Genomic DNA, 16,408 nt, shown 5'->3' on the forward strand with positions numbered 1-16,408 from the left:
AATAATCTTCTAATTTTTTAAAATTCAATATTTTTAATTACATATTTTCAAAAATAATAATAATTATCAAAATATATTACAGCAAATTTTAATTGTTTGGAAATTTTTCAAAATTGAAAAACTATTATCGTTCAAAATTTATTTGAAAATATTTTTAAAAATAGTTTCATAAATAATGAAAATCATCAGTAGAATTTCAATTATTTTTAATACAATTTTAATGGAATTTCTCAAAAAATGTAATTATTCTTAAAAATTTTATTCAAATTCATAAAAAAATATTAACAAAATTCTTGGCAAAATTTCAATTATTTTCAAAAATTTTAATAAAATTCTTATCAAAATTTCAATTATTTTCAAAAAATTTTAATAAAATTCTTGGCAAAATTTCAATTATTTCCAAAAATTTTAATAAAATTCTTGTCAAAATTTTAATTATTTTCAAAAACTTTTCTTAATTTAATTACTTTCAAAAATTTTAATAAAATTCTTGTCAAAATTTCAATTATTTTCAAAAACTTTTCTTAATTCAATTATTTTCAAAAATTTTAATTAAATTCTTGTCAAAATTTCAATTATTTTCAAAAAAACATTCTTAATTCAATTATTTTCAAAAATTTTAATAAAACTTGGCAAAATTTAAAAAATTTTTCTTAATTCAATTATTTTCAAAAATTTCAATTAGTTTTAAAAACTTTTCTTAATTCAATTATTTTCAAAAATTTTAATAAAATTCTTGGCAAAATTTCAATTATTTTCAGAAATTTTTCTTAATGCAATTATTTTCATAAATTTTAATAAAATCCTTGGCAAAATTTCAATTATTTTCAAAAACTTTTCTTAATTCAATCAAATTTTTTTTTTTACAGAAATTCAATTATTTTTAATACAGTTTTAATATAATTTCTCGAAAAAGTGAAATTATTAAAAATTTTTATTACAATTCGTTAAAAAAATTCAATTTTAAAAAACATTCAATTATTCAATAAATTATTTATTTGCATTTTATTTGTATTTAAATAATTGAATTCTCGTAGAATTTTCTAATAAAAAAATTGATTTAAATATGAATTTCATTTTAAATTTAAGATTATAATTGAATATTAAAAGCATTAGAGTGTGAATTTTTCAGAAATAATTGAATTTTGAAAAAGTTTCAAATTATAATCTTTGAATGTTTGAATTTTTCATACTTTTAATTAACTGAAAATTGTGTAGATTTAATTGTTTTTTAAAAAAATTTATTGAAACTCTTTTGAAATTATTTCAAGTTTTTATTTTCTAATAATATATTTAATTAAAGAATTTCCGAATAATCGATGAAATTTCGTAAAATTGAATTGTAAAAAAAAAAATTTGAAAAAATTTGAAGATTTTCAAAGAAGTTTTTCAAAAATTATTAAAAATAATTAATTTAAAGAAGAATTTTAGTTTTAAATTCAACAAAATATTTGAATTGAAATGAAAATAATTTTTATGAATTTACAGTAACAATATTCTTTTATTTTATAAAATAATGATTTATTTATCAATTTTTTTTAAATTAGAAATTCTAATTCTAAAGAAATAAACAAATTTAATAAGTAGGTATTTTATTGCAGATCTTAAAATCTATTTAAAAAAATCTATACATCAATATTTACTCTACCGACTCGAATATAAAAGTTTAAAAATACTGTTGATCTACGAGTACAATACTAAATAACGGCAAAAAAAAAAAGATAAAATATACAATTTTTTGAACAATATTAAAAGCATTCTTTGAGCATTGCATTTGGTTTTACTTTTTTTCAAAAAGTCGAATAAATAGTTTGTATTTATTTAATTTCCTCTTAGTGACGCAATCGGAAAGTGTTTTAAATCTTTTAACAGCCTTTGCTCCCGATCCGTTTAAAATTATCGAAATATCCATTAAACTAATCCCATTTTTTTCCAAAACTAAAAGTCGATTTGTTTTCCTTCCTTGCGAATCGAACCACATGTTATACAATTCCACAAAAATGTCGAAAACCCCTTTTTTTGCTCCAGTTACAATTTCGAACATTGCCCTTAATTCAATAATTTTCTCCAAATTCATTGCCTGTAGGGTTTTATTTCCGTTCTGATCGAATAAATAGAGGAAAATTCTGCAGAATATCTCTGAAGCATGGTTGCCGGTACCTTTTAGGAATTTAGTCAAACATTCTAAATTTATTCCGAGTTCCTCGAGACTCTGGAGACAATAAGAGGGATTTCCTTTCGAATCGAACCAAATATCGTATAATTCTTCGATACAGTTGAAATCCTTTTCATCGTCGTCGACAATTTCGAGTATCGTTCCAATAGGCACTTGTTGTTCCAAAATTAACAGATGTTTTTGTTTCCTTCCTTCTCGATCGAAGAAAAATTGACTGAAATTCTCGAAAATCTCGATTGCCCTCTCTCCTGTTTTTGATAGAATTTTGCCAATCTTTGCTAAATTGACACCATTTTTTTCGAAATCGAGAAGAATCGCATTCTTGTTTCCTTTGAAGCTAAAAAAGATTTGATAGATCTCCAAAAATAGTTGATCTGCCTTCCTACCCGTTTTATAAAGGATTTTCATCAATTTTTCCAAAGTTAGATTCTCAATTTTTACATTTTTCAAGTAGAATGATTCTCCTCCGTCAGAATCGAAGAAAAGCTCGTAGAGAATTAAAAATTTTTGAGCCGCTCCATCGCCTGTTTTTTTCAAAACTTTCTGTATTCTTCCAAAGTTGATTCCATTTTCCTCAAAGGATTTCAATTGCAAAGTTTTCCCACCTGAAGAATCGATCAAAACTTGCTGCAGATTTTCAAATTCCCTCGAAGCTTGTTTTCCCGAACCAATTAGAATTTTTAGTAAATGTCTCAATTTTAGGTTCGATTTTTCCAAACATTGGAGATTGGTTCTTTGTTCTCCACTGTCATTGAACCAGAGTTTGTACAAATTTGTAAATTCTTGAACTACTTCTGCGTTTGAAGAACAACCATTGAGGACTTTTGCTACCAACTTCCAGGGAATTTTGTTCTTTCGCAAAACTTTCAAGTAACGTCTCCCGTCGCCCTCGAGGAGAAATTTTAATAATTCCGAATCCTCCGGAAATTCATCATTGAAACTGGAAACAATTTTTATGAATTTACTTTCCTTTTTGTGAATTTTCGCTTTTGAATTGTTCCTCGAAGCAATTGTTTTTCGCCTCTCCGTGCAATTATTGATTTCCTCCGATTTATCTGATTGTATTTCCACTGATTGTATTATCTCCATATAATCGGTGGTTAGTCTTTCAATGAAGGAATCATTGCAGAAAATTTCATAGTCACTGTCGATTTCCACTTTTACGTTGCTAATTTCCTGCTTTATCTCCCTTAGAAGTGTGTTCGTCTCTTTCTCGAAATTTTCCATTTGAACTGTGTCGTCAATTTCTAGTTTTACTTCCACGCTTTCTTCAGTGTTTTTCTCTTGTTCTGAATGTTCGGGTTGTAGAGTTTTTTCTGCAATTTCTCCAATTTCCAATTTCTCCGTTTCTACAAGATTTTGAATTTCGACTTCTTCAATTTCTGTTTTTATTTCCCTTGGCGAAAACTGAGGACTCAGGGACTGGTAGATATTTTCGAATGTCTTCACCTGGGAGCCTTCATTGCACAAAAGTTTGCAGACGTCCCCCAAACAAATGCCATTCGCCTCGAGAATTTTTAGACATTGGGTTCTTGTGCCATCAGGTTCGAACCACTGTCGATAGAGTTGAAGAAAAGTGGAAACGATATTCTCACCCGTTTTCGCGAGAACATCAAAAATAAGCCGCAGAGGAATTCCTTCGTCTTCGAATTTTAACAAATAGACCGTTTTCCGCTCCTTATAATCGAACCAAAGATGGTACAATTTTTGAAACACTTCGGCAGCGGCCTTTCCTGAACCAATCAGAACCGAGGCGATATTCTTCAATCCAATTCCCAAGTTTTGTAAATTTTTCACCAGTGGGGTCATCTCACCATTTTCGTTGAACCAAAGATCGTACAAACTTTGGTAGTGAAAGGTTTTGTTCAGATCGGTAGAATCCGTAACGAACAAAATAGAAAAGAGAATCTTGAGATTAATTCCATTTTCCTCCAAAAGCTCCAATTGGTCCGTTTTCTTTCCTAAGGTATCGAACCAAAGAGCGTTGAGTTCGTGGAATTTTTTTAAACACTCGGCTCCTGTTTCTTCCAAAAGAATCGTTAATTTCTCAGCGTCGATTCCCTCCAATCTCAAGGGGGACAAGCAATCACTTTCGGAACAAAACCAATGTTGATAGAGTTCGTTAAGTACTTCCGGCGCCTTCGAACCCGAACCATTGAAAATCTTCGCCAACATCTCGACAGTAAATCCGGCTTTTTCGAAAAGATGCAACAATCTCGATTTATTGCGCTTGCGAGTGAATAATAAATTGTACAAATCGAGGAAAACCTTCTTCGCCCCCTTTCTCTTCGAACCAGAGAGAATTAGAGCGATGGAGGAAATTTTAATTCCATTCTCCCGATAAGTATCCAAACACTCCCCTCCGATCCCTTTAGTCAAAAATTCCATAAATTGAGAAAATTCCTGCGTCTCCTGTAGAATTAACACCCGTTCCGCTAATTCGATTTCCTCACTTGAAGTCTCGAAACTACTTGATTGTGGACTTTTCAAAAACGTAAATATCTTCCCTTTCGTCAACGAACCATTGCTTCTTCTTTTTAGAAAACAAAATGCTATTTTCGCAAGTTGGGTACAATTTAAACTCGAACTTTTCTCCAGCCTTTTGTAAATCTCCTCCGAATCATACTGCTTGACGGCGAAAATAACTTTGTCAAGAAATAATTCCTTGATCTCACTCTTCGAAAGGTGGGCTAATTTTTCCGTTTTCTTCAAAGCAGAGAATGAATTAAGAATTGGTGACAATCCCCGTTTTGCTTTTTCCGTAAAACGATAGAGATTATTATTATCGCTCTTTATGTACGTTTGCCGAAGGGGGGAATATTTTTCCCTGTTGGTATCGACTCGACAAAAAACATCCGCAATATTTCTGAATTTCGTCCCCAGTATCAAATCTTCAATCAATGGGAGACTTCCATTTGTGTAAATAACAAAATACTCGAGGTCCTCATCCAAATGTTGGAGAAAGAAAGCAAACTGAGAATCGATAGCAAACGATTCTTGTTGCTTGATATAATCCTCAATCGGCAAGTGAATAACATCAGCATCAACCACCCGGAGATACAAGAAACTCGATTTTAAATTAACAGCAATATCGCAGGATTCAAACGTATCGTGAAATTTAATCGGATTTTTATTCACGAACGTATCGTGAACGCAAAGATTAAATAGATCGAAACTATAGACAATTGAGGATAAATTTTGCAACTTTTTTCTACTCTTGTCGTCACTTGCTTTCAATTGTCGTAACACTCGATTACGAAGTAAACTATAATTTTCCCTCGTTCCTCTAATTTCCGTTCGGACAATTTCGACAATCTCCTCAATCGACGGCTGATTGACGGCAAATATTAATCGCTCAAAAAAAGCATCTCTTATTTCACTAAAAGAATAACCTTTCATCATTATGTAACTTTCCATACTCTTCGTAAATTTAACTAAAAATTTCAAGTCACTCTTTGTCGCCTGATTGTTTGCAAATCGATAGAAAGAATTACTCTCCTTGCCATTATTATTTGTCCCCTTGAGTAAATTTATCAAATTTGGATCAGTCTCCAAAGTCAGTTCGACGAACTCCAAGTTTTTCAATTCATCATGCCTTAATTTTCCATCCTCAGTCAAATCCAAATTTCCATTTGTATAGAGAATCAAATAATTCGATTGTTTCTCCAAACTCGAGTAACAAAATTGAAAGGCAAATTCATTCAAATAATTGCGAAGAGTAAAATTCCCCTGTCTCGTAGAAAAAAAAGAATTGAAATTCAAGCATTCTTTTAAATAATAAGTATCAATGTGCTGTACCATTATTTGAAAGGCCTCATTATTAAATTTTAGAGAAATGTTATTGAATTGACCGGATGTGGAATTTTCGAAAAATACTTGACGAGTGGAATTTTCGAAAATTGATTTTTTGATTAAACACAATATTGATAATTCTATTTGATACATGAGGCTCAATAGACGATGAGGATAAGAATTTTTGAGTTCATCAAATGTCCAGGTGTTTTGGATTTTTTCCAAATTTCTCACATTTTCCTTTAATTTCATTGTTCTTTCCAAAGCATCCGCATGCATCGTGTTATAATTTGTGAATGCTTTTTTATTTGACGATGTCTCAGCACCTAAAATTAAAAAGAAACAAAATTTTAAATTTGAATTGGAAATTTTTCATATTTATCAAAAGAAATTATTTTCTAAAAAATATTAACGTAATTTAAAAAATATAATGTAACAGCGTTCTTTTTTTTAATACTACAAAATTTCTAAAATGAAAAAAAATAATAACGTAAAAAAATAAATTAAAAAATAAATAAATAAGAAAAATAATGTAAAAAAAACTATTTTAAAAATTAAAATAATGTAAAAAATGATATAAGAAAAATATATAAAAAATTATTAAATTAAAAAAATATTTAAAAAGTTTTTTATATGAAAAATTAATAAAAACTTTGAATATCAGTAAAAATTTTAAATTATCTTTGAGATAAAGACGACGATGCTATAAAAATCTTTATTTTTAAAAAAAAATCTTGAAAACAATGTAAAATTTAATAAAAATTTGTAAATTTTTAAATATATTTTAAAGATATCTCTAACTTTAAAAAAGAGGTTTTATATAAATAATTTTAGTTTAAAAATAAATTTTAGAAATAATTTTAATTTTTACGATAGATTTTAAATTTAAGAATATGTTTTAAAAATAACTTTGATTTTTTTTTAAATAATCCTAATTTTGAAAAGAGAGTTTAAAAATAATTTATTTTTAAAGAAAAGTCTCAATTTTGAAAAAATATTTTGAAAAACATTTTCATTTTAAAAAGCAGAATTAGAAATAATTTTAGTCATTTTAGTTGAAAAATAAATTTTAGGAATAATTTTAATTTTTACGATCGATTTAAAATATAATTTTAATTTAAGAATAGATTTTAAAAATAACTTTAATTTTTTAAAATAGTCTTTATTTTGAAAAAAGAAAATTTAGAAACTTATTTAAATAAAATTTTAAACTTATTTTTTTAGAAATAATTTTAGTTTGAAAATATAGATTTAAAGAATAATGTTAATTTCTTACAATATCTAAGTTTTAAATATGAATTTAATTTTAAAAATATGTGTTTCAAAAGTAATTTTAGTTTGAAAATTGATTTTTTAAATCCACTTTTAAAATTATAATAAAATAATTAAAATTTTTTTAAAATTAACTTCTAAATAAGTTTTAAAAATATAAAATAAAATAAAATTTTATTACCTATAATCTTAACATTATTTTAATTCGAAAAATAAATTTTAAAAATAGGTTTTGTAAATAATTTTAGTTGAAAAATAAATTTTCGGAATAATTTTAATTTTTACGATGGACTTTTAAAAAACTTTAGTTTTTTTAAAAATAGTCTTTAATTTTGAAAAGCGATTTTATAAACAATTTAAATTTTAGAATTTAGCTTTAGAAATAATTTTAGTCTGAAAATATAGATTTTAAGAATAATTTTAATTTCTTACAATAAGTTTTAAATGTGAATTTAAATTTAAAAATGGATTTTAAAAGTAATATTTTAGTTTGAAAATTGGTTTGAAAAATACTTTTAATTTTTAAAAAAAACTATTTTTCAAATTAAAATAATATTTAAAATACACTTTTAAAATTATAATAAAATAATTAAAATTTTCTTTTAAATAATTTTTAAAAATATAAATTTTAATTATTTTATTAGGTATAATTTTAAAAGTGGATCTTAAATATTATTTCAATTCGAAAAATAGGTTTTTGTAAATAATTGCAGTTCTTAAAATTAGATAGAGAAAAAAATTTTATACATAATTTTTAAAGTGATATTAATTATTGAAATACCTACATTTTTTCTTATTCTCATAACCAATTAATTCATCCGTTGCTTTTCTTTTAGTAACAGACTCTTTAATTGTTTTCTTTTGCTCTACGGATGTACAATTCTCTTTTAATAATTTCTTTTTAGGTACATCGCAATTGTTCCCATCCGAGTTGGGTCGCTTTTTCATTTTTTTAGAATTCATTGATAACGAATGAAAACGTGTAACTGAAATTCATAAAAATAAATAAATAAATATATAAATAAAATATTGGGTATGTTTTATTTGCGGATAATTTTAAAGATTTTGTAACGTTTGTAAATAGAAAATATCGAAAAGAGACGAAAAATTAATTACAACTCGCAGTTATTTTGTTAGCAAATAATTATTTAGAAAACGATTATTAAATGTGTTAAATTAGTATATTTTTTTAAAAATAAAATATTTTTTTGTAAATTTATTCTAATTTTTATGATCATTTTTGTGATTGTGTAAACAAAACTGTCAGTTTTATCAAAAGCGCAGCGCACTTCACAGAAAGGAGAATGTTTTAACGGTTTTTGTTTAAAAATATTATCGTAATTTTATCAAATTAAAAAATTTAAAATCACATAAATGATATAATTTGATTTTACATAAACGTCTACTTAATAAAATGAGTTTTATTTCAAAATTAACTACTTTCATTATTAAAATTCTTTACCTTCTTTAAACAAGGATCTTTTTTACATCACAAACTAAGTGAATAACTTGTAAATGTAAAATATACAAAAAAAAAGTCGAATCACTTTTTTTTAATTTCGATTTCGAAATAAAGACGTACTTTACCAAAAGCAGAAATATTTTCTTTTTGCTTGTAGTATTTGTCAGTATTTAAAATCGAGAAAAAGCAACAATAAAATACTGACAAGTGACAACAAGCAGCAAAAAAAAACTTATTGAACAATGCCAGGGTTGGGAGTGTAGTGTACAAAAATAAGAGTGAATATTTCGAAGAACCTCCGAATTGTGACACCTCCTCACTTTCTTGAATTCTTGATGACGATTTCATTTCATTTATTGTGTATGTGGACACATTAACTATTAAAACTTTAAAACTTTTAAATTAATTATAAAATTAATATTATTCATTTAATAAAGTTTATAAAAATTAAATAATTTGATTTAAACCTCTCAATTCTCAAATGCGTCACCTGCAGGGGTAAAGGCAAGTACACAGCAATCTATTGTGAATATAGCCTTAGGCTGCGGTTACACCTCTGCAGGCAGCCTGCCTGCCTGCAGGTTGTCATGGTAACGTACAAGAGTAAGAGAGTCAGTGACTTCAAACTTCTCCCTTACTCTCGTTGCTCCTGCCTGCGCAGGCAGGCAGCCTGCAGAGGTGTAACCGCAGCCAGTTGGAGGTGGACCAGATGTCCAGATAGGTTATGTTCTTTTATTTCTATTCGAAACACGTTTCGTTCAACCCACGTTCACCGTTCAACTATTATAGGATATTAATTTATTAATTATGTAAGTTACATTTACATCCTTTAAATAATATTCTCAAAATAATTTTATTTTAAAACCAACACTTTTTGTCTCATAAATTTTTTCAATTTCTAAAGAAGACTGTTTTTCTATATTTCAATTCATGCAGGGCGAAAAGGTTGAAAATTCTAAATCAAGTTTAATGTGATCAGTGATTTTTCTTGTTTTTCAAGACAAATAAATAAGAGACACGTATTTTTTTATTTGGCGAAAAAAAAATGTTTTCACTGATTTTATGAGTATTATTTGAAAATTTAAGGGCATATCGTGATTTTAGAGCCTGAACAGCTGACAAATTATTTTTCTAATCTTTCTAGTTTTTACAAAATTAAAAAAAATTTTTTTCTTGATTTTAGTAGTGCGTTTTTGCTACTTTTTCTTTGCAAACTTGGAAATTTGAAAAATTTTAAAAATTAACAAAATGGCGGCCATTTTTCGAAAAAAACTCAATTTTTTCAAAAACATCTTTTTTTTTTATTTTTCTGCAAATTTTTTGATAAAAAAAGGAACTTTTTCCAAAAAAGAACCGCAAATCATCATTCATTTAAAAAAAAGTTAAATAACTCAAATGTATGTTAATTTTTAAACTTTTATTATTAATAAAATATTACATTAAAAATAGGTTTTTGATTTTTCGAAAAATGGCCGCCATTTAATCAATTTCCAAAATTTTTCAAATTTTCAAGTTTGCAAAGAAAAAGTACCAGAAACACTACTAAAATTAAGGAAAAAAATTTTAAAATATTTATTTTTGTATAAAAACTGGTAAGGTTTGAAAATAATTTGTCAATAATCTGTTTAGCTCAAATAAAATATTAAATATTTGTTAAATTTTTGAAGAGAAAACAAATTATTTTATAATATTAACATTGTTGGAATATAAGAAGAAACCTTTTTAAAAAATGGCTGTTAGTACTTATATACTTCATCGGAGATTAAAAATTAGTTTCAAAAAAATTATTACCTTTAACCGCCATTTTTAATCGACATTTTTAAATACCTTTTTTGCTCCAATATCCTTAATATATTAATATTATTTAAATATTAAAATATTAAATTATATAAATTATATTTAAATATTAAAAGGTGTATACGTCAATTATTGTATTAAATATTTTATAATTTCAGTTTCATTGAACTTAATAAATTAAACAATTCAACTTTTCAAATAATAAAAAAGGAATTAATCAAAATAAATCATCAAATTAAACCGTCTGGCGGTAAACAAAAGGACCAATGAAGAAATGAGTTGATTCTTCCAGTAAAGCATGTACGTTTTATTGAATAACTTTTCTACTTACTATTGTTTATTATATTTGAATCTTGTGTTTATTATCTATCATCAAAATAAAGAAATTTTATTGACTATTTTCTGATTTTTAATGTAAATGCCTAAACATTTTCTAAAAATGTGATTATCACTATGAAGAAAGGAAAGGTATCTAAGCAGCAAAAAATTATAGGTTATGTTTGTTATATTTAAAGTAAAAATTTATAACCTTCAATGAAAACTAATAATTAAACATTATTATTCCCTGCTGGAAGTAAAGAGATACAAAGAGATTAAAAAAAGGGGATAAAAAAAAGATTAGAAGATATAATAGTTTGGAGATGCAAAATGGATACTTAAAAGAGATACAAATTTTTTATCTCTTTCTATAACTTTATATTTATATCTCTTTTTATCCCTTCTAATCTCTTTATATACAGTTTTAGATATAGAAATATATAGAAAAAAATATATAGAAAGAGATAAAAAATTGGGGATGCAAAGTGGTGAATTAAAGAAGATAGAACTTTTCAATCTCTTTCTATTCATACATTTCTGTCTTCCTCTATCCATTTTCACATCCTTTCTAATCCAAAGGAAAGTAAAAAAGGAGATATCCCTTATAGAAGAAATCGATTAATTTCAATTAAAAACTTTCTCTATTGTTGTTAATTGAGTTTCTTAATCGTGTTGTTCTAATTCATTACGATTAACTATAAAAAATTTGCAAGTAAATCTTTAATAAATTTTTAGAAAAGTTTCGATGCTGTGTGAGTTTAAAACTAATTTTGGTTGTCCATTACTGATAAACATTTATTGATTAAATATATTTACAATAAACTTTAAAAATATGGAAGTTATAAACTCAAACAAAAACGTAAAATCGCACAGTGCATAAAACACGCTTTCTGATCTACTGACCCGACGCCATGACACATAACAGCTGGGAAGATCGACGCATGCGCGTATAAGTTTATGAGTATGTATATAGAAAGGGATATACTATAGTAGATTAGAAGAGATAATCTTATTATATCTCCTCAAATCCCCATATTCTTAACTATCCCTATCTCTTCTAAATGAAGTAAGGAGATAGAATATGGGATTGAAAGAAGATTAAAGAAATAACATTCGGAAAAGAAGAATGATAAAAAGGAATAAAAAAGGTTTATAGTTTTGCAGTCTCGCATTTCTATCTTTTTCTATCTAAATAATGGGAATAATGGTAATAAATAATGTTAATAAGATCCTACATAAAAAGCGATGGAAGGGTATAAATAGGATATCAATAGTTATTAAAAAAAGGTTATAAATGAGGAGAAAGAAGAGTATCGAGAACTTCTGTCATAAAAAGAGATAAAAGTTTATAGACAGGTTATTAAAAGGTATTGAGAATAGGTTATTAATAGGCATAAAGAATAGTGTCTATAAGGTCTAACATTAAAAGAGATACAAGGAAATAGACAGGATTTTAAAAGTAATAGAGAAAAGGTGATTGAAAGGGATATCAAAAAGTTGTAATAAGATTGTATATAAAAAGAGATAGAAGGGTTTAAAATGGCTATTAAAAGTTATTCAAAAAAGGTGATTAAAAGAAATAGCGAACAAGTTGATAAAGGTAGGAATAGAAAGGCATAAAGAAGTATAGGTAAGAGATTAAAAGTTATACAATATTCATATCTCTTTCTATATTAGCAATAGAAAGGGATTAAAAGAGAAAAGGTTTCTATCTATTTACTTCCAGCAGGGTTCTTTATTTACGTCTAAAACATCAAATAGAATTTAAAAATTATGACTCTTTAGGTACCTTAATTTCTTCTTCGTTACAAATAGTAACGAATTTGGAAATATAATCGATTGACTCAAAAACATAATTTTTTCTTCAATTGCAGATTTTTATAAGTTGCGACAACAATCAAAATTTATTCATCAACTCAATAGTACCGAAGATGGAAAAAAAATTAGAAATTAAAAAAAAAGATGCCAGTTGTCCTCCGAATGAATTCGAGAATACTCATCCTCATCGCTTATTAAGTCTCATGTATCAATTAGAATTATCCGCGTTATCTTTACTCAGGACATCCGTATCTAAAAATTCGATACTCATTATTCACAAAAGTGTCTTGATTACAATTCCCTTTTCTCTTCAATTGAGGGAAAATTTAATATTAGAAAATACCTGAACGAATTTGCAGCCGAATTACTCAAAAAATCAGATTCTATTTCTTCAGCATCAACACCGAAATATTTAATTATCTTCACGAATGGGGATTTAGATATCACAAAAAGTGGGAAATTCAAACAAACGGAAAATATTTCTAAACAACCTAAATTTAATGAGGTAAATCCAAAGACTGATAAAAATTTAATTCAGTTCTTTAGAAGTAGGGGAAAATTTTATCGATTCGATGATAGTAAGGAGACAAGAAAAATTCTGGAGAATTTGGTGGCGTTTAATCGGCAGATTAGAAGTAAAATGAAGAAGAAAGGCTTTTCTCCGGAAGAAGTAAGAAGAGCTTTTTTTAAACGATTAATCTTCGCCGTGAATCAAGGGACAATAGAGGAAATTGGCGATACGGTTCGACGGGAGATGAAGAAAAGTGATAATTCAAGAGACGAAGTTTTGGATCAATTGATAAAAAACGGGGAATATGTAAAACTAAAAGATTGCGAATACCTAAGATCAATGGTGTATAGTTTTAATTTATTCGTCTTCTACGCTCACACAATGTTTCAAAATAAAAATATCGACTCTATTCGATTCGAAGAGAGAATTCAATCTCCCACTATCGTGATTGAGGTTAATAACAAAATTCTACAAATCAATGCACTTGAAATTGATCTCAACAGATTATCACTTCAGGAAGTCAAAAAACGAGATATTTTTTCCATTGATGCTCATTTTGATTCCTTTCTCCACCAAGTGGATAAAAATACCGACTTTTATGTTATTTACACAAACGTCGATATTGCCTTCCTTCGAGAGTTGATCACAGGAAATAATTTAGTTTCACATGATTCTACCGATAGTCAAAAATTTACCAAAATAAATATCGCTGATAAAAAATATTCAATTCTCAGTCATTTAAACTCTAAGAACTTGTACAAATTTTCATCAGGTGAAGAAAGAGGGAAAAATGCGCAATTTCTTCAAAAAAGTGAAGATATTGAGTTAAAGAAAATATTTTTGAATAAACTTGTTTTTGCCACGAATCAACAAAGTTGTAAAAAATTGCGTAAAACTCTCGATCAAGATATAAAATATAAGCTTCATAAGCCGAAAGTGCCTTATGATTATTGAAAATTGTACAAAATTGGATTATTTTATCTACAGTCGCATGAAAATGATAAATTGACAAAGGAACTGATGATTAAAATTTCTGATGATTTGGAAAAGAAACAGAGCATAGGAACAGAAGGAAAAAAATTGAATACAGTATTGAAGGACATACAGAACATGAAAATGGAAAAAAGTGGAGAATCATCAAAAAAAGAAGAAGACAAAAAGAAATCAACTTTAGATAAAAATAGAGATACGATATTAATGGAAGAAAGTGTTATTAACAGTAATGATTTGCCAAAGGACATTACATTCCAAGTTTCTAAATTACACCACAAGAAGGAGATTAGCTTCGTTAAATTTTTTCATTTTCATGAAAAAAGTTTAGAGTTTGCAGGACTTATATATTTTTTAATTAATGAAGAAGGAAAAAAGTATGTGGAAGTTTTTCAGAGAAACGGTATTTCTTTGGATAATTTGGCACCAGTTTTCCAAGGAATAACATCTCCGATTAAAATCATCAAATCATTTAAGGAACTGTACAACCTTTGGTTTAACGAAAGCGGTAAAATGAATGAATGCTTAAAAATTTTATATCGAGCAAAAGTGAAATTATCCGAAATATTACCCATTCTTTATGGCTCAGGAATTAATGCAGTGAAGGCTTTTGAAAATTTACATCAACTTTGGTTCGATGCAACAGGCAATAAAACTCACTATTTGATAAATTTCGAAAAAAATCAAATAAATCCAGGAAAGATTAGTTCTGTTTTCAGAGAATCGGGTTTCAATGCTGCTGAAAATATTAAAGAATTCCACGATATTTTCTTTGATTCAATCGGTGAGAAAACGGAATGTTTCGATATTCTCGAAAAAGAGAAAGTTAATTTACAAGAACTGTTTAAAGTTCTAAAAGCTACGGGTAATGAAACAACAGAAATTTTTCAAGATTTATATAAACTTTGGTTTGATTCGCAAGGAAATAAAAGTGCAATTCTCATGAATCTGGAAAAAAATAAAATTGATTTGCCATTAATGTTGGATCTTTTGACTAAAACTGGTAAAAATGCACCAACGGTCTTCAGACGTATTTACTATTCTTCTATTTTATGAAAAGGGAAATAAATAATATTATCTAAGAAATCTGGAGAAGGATGTAGAGATACAAGCATTATTTGACATTATAAAAGAAAGTACCTATTTTTAACCCCAAGTATCATTATATGGTCTTATTTTGTTATTCCGGTTTTTAAAAAACCATAATATTTTTATATATTTCTATACGCGATTATTTATGTTGAATATTTTTTTAATAAAATGAAAAAAAATTACAAAATGAACTACAATGAATAAAAGATTTTAATATTTAACTAAAAATTCCTTGTCTTTATTATTTGTATCATATTTAATATATAAATAAACTAGCAAATGATACGCGTGGAACATGATATTCAATTTATTATTGTAAAGTAAATTACAAAATTTTTTATTTTCAAATATAAATAATTTAAAATAATTTTATATTCAAAATTTAAAAAATTCACTTATTTAGTCTCCACCCTTTGGTAAAAAATATAAAATTATTAAAAATTATCAAAAATTTGAAAAACCGAATTTCTTAAAATTCAACATTTTTTCTTCTTTTTTTATGTCATTTAGCTTCATTATTTTTGGGCTCTTGGAAAATACTTTACTTATTTAAAAGTTTTAACCCTTTGGTAAAAAATTCAAAATTTTAAAAAATTCGAAAAAATTCAAAAAACCGAATTTCTTAAAATTTAACATTTTTCCTTCTTTTTTATGTCATTTAGCTTCATTATTTTTGTGATCTTCAAAAATACTTTACTTATTAAATAGTCTCGATTCTTTGGTAAAAAATCTAAAATTATCAAAAATTCGAAAAAATTCAAAAAACCGAATTTCTTAAAATTAATTATTTTTTCTTCTTTTTTATGTCATTTAGGTTCATTATTTTTGTGCTCTTCAAAAATACTTTACTTATTAAAAAGTTTTAACCCTTTGGTAAAAAATTCAAAATTTTAAAAAATTCGAAAAAATTCAAACAACCGAATTTTTTAAAATTTAACATTTTTCCTTCTTTTTTATGTCATTTAGTTTCATTATTTTTAGGCTCTTGGAAAATACTTTACTTATTTAATAGTCTCCAACCTTTGGTAAAAAATCTAAAATTATCAAAAATTCGAAAAAATTCAAAAAACCAAATTTCTTAAAATTCATTATTTTTTCTTCTTTTTTTATGTCATTTAGCTTCATTATTTTTGTGCTCTTCAAAAACACTTTACTTATTTAATAATTGAATTCTTTTAGG

The 16,408-nt window shown here is 26.3% G+C and overlaps 2 protein-coding genes across 2 annotated transcripts; one reads left to right on the plus strand and one right to left on the minus strand.

Annotated features, from left to right (window-relative positions):
- Positions 1-1,564: 1,564 nt before the first annotated feature.
- LOC122509592 lies at positions 1,565-8,935 on the minus strand. The gene is made up of 3 exons (XM_043623767.1): positions 8,703-8,935; positions 8,026-8,226; positions 1,565-6,294 (listed from the first exon to the last, which is right to left on the minus strand). Exons 2-3 carry the CDS (start codon positions 8,201-8,203, stop codon positions 1,781-1,783), a joined length of 4,692 nt encoding a protein of 1,563 aa, XP_043479702.1. The 5' UTR covers positions 8,204-8,226; positions 8,703-8,935; the 3' UTR covers positions 1,565-1,780.
- Positions 8,936-9,385: 450 nt separating this feature from the next.
- On the plus strand, positions 9,386-15,444 carry LOC122509593. Its single transcript, XM_043623768.1, has 3 exons — positions 9,386-9,511; positions 10,658-10,799; positions 12,692-15,444. The coding sequence occupies exon 3, from the start codon at positions 14,167-14,169 to the stop codon at positions 15,190-15,192; it is 1,026 nt and encodes a 341-aa protein (XP_043479703.1). The 5' UTR covers positions 9,386-9,511; positions 10,658-10,799; positions 12,692-14,166; the 3' UTR covers positions 15,193-15,444.
- The last annotated feature ends 964 nt before the right edge of the window (positions 15,445-16,408 follow it).

Source organism: Leptopilina heterotoma, unplaced genomic scaffold, assembly GCF_015476425.1.
Source record: "Leptopilina heterotoma isolate Lh14 unplaced genomic scaffold, ASM1547642v1 Lhet_61, whole genome shotgun sequence".
NCBI classification, from domain to species: domain Eukaryota; kingdom Metazoa; phylum Arthropoda; class Insecta; order Hymenoptera; family Figitidae; genus Leptopilina; species Leptopilina heterotoma.

Excerpts from the sequence above, each read along its gene's own strand:
- LOC122509593 (XM_043623768.1), top strand. The coding sequence starts at position 14,167 with ATGATTAAAATTTCTGATGATTTGGAAAAGAAACAGAGCATAGGAACA.
- LOC122509592 (XM_043623767.1), bottom strand. The coding sequence starts at position 8,203 with ATGAATTCTAAAAAAATGAAAAAGCGACCCAACTCGGATGGGAACAAT. Across the intron at positions 6,295-8,025 it reads TTATGAGAATAAGAAAAAAT|GTGCTGAGACATCGTCAAAT; the intron begins GTAGGTATTTCA and ends TTTTAATTTTAG.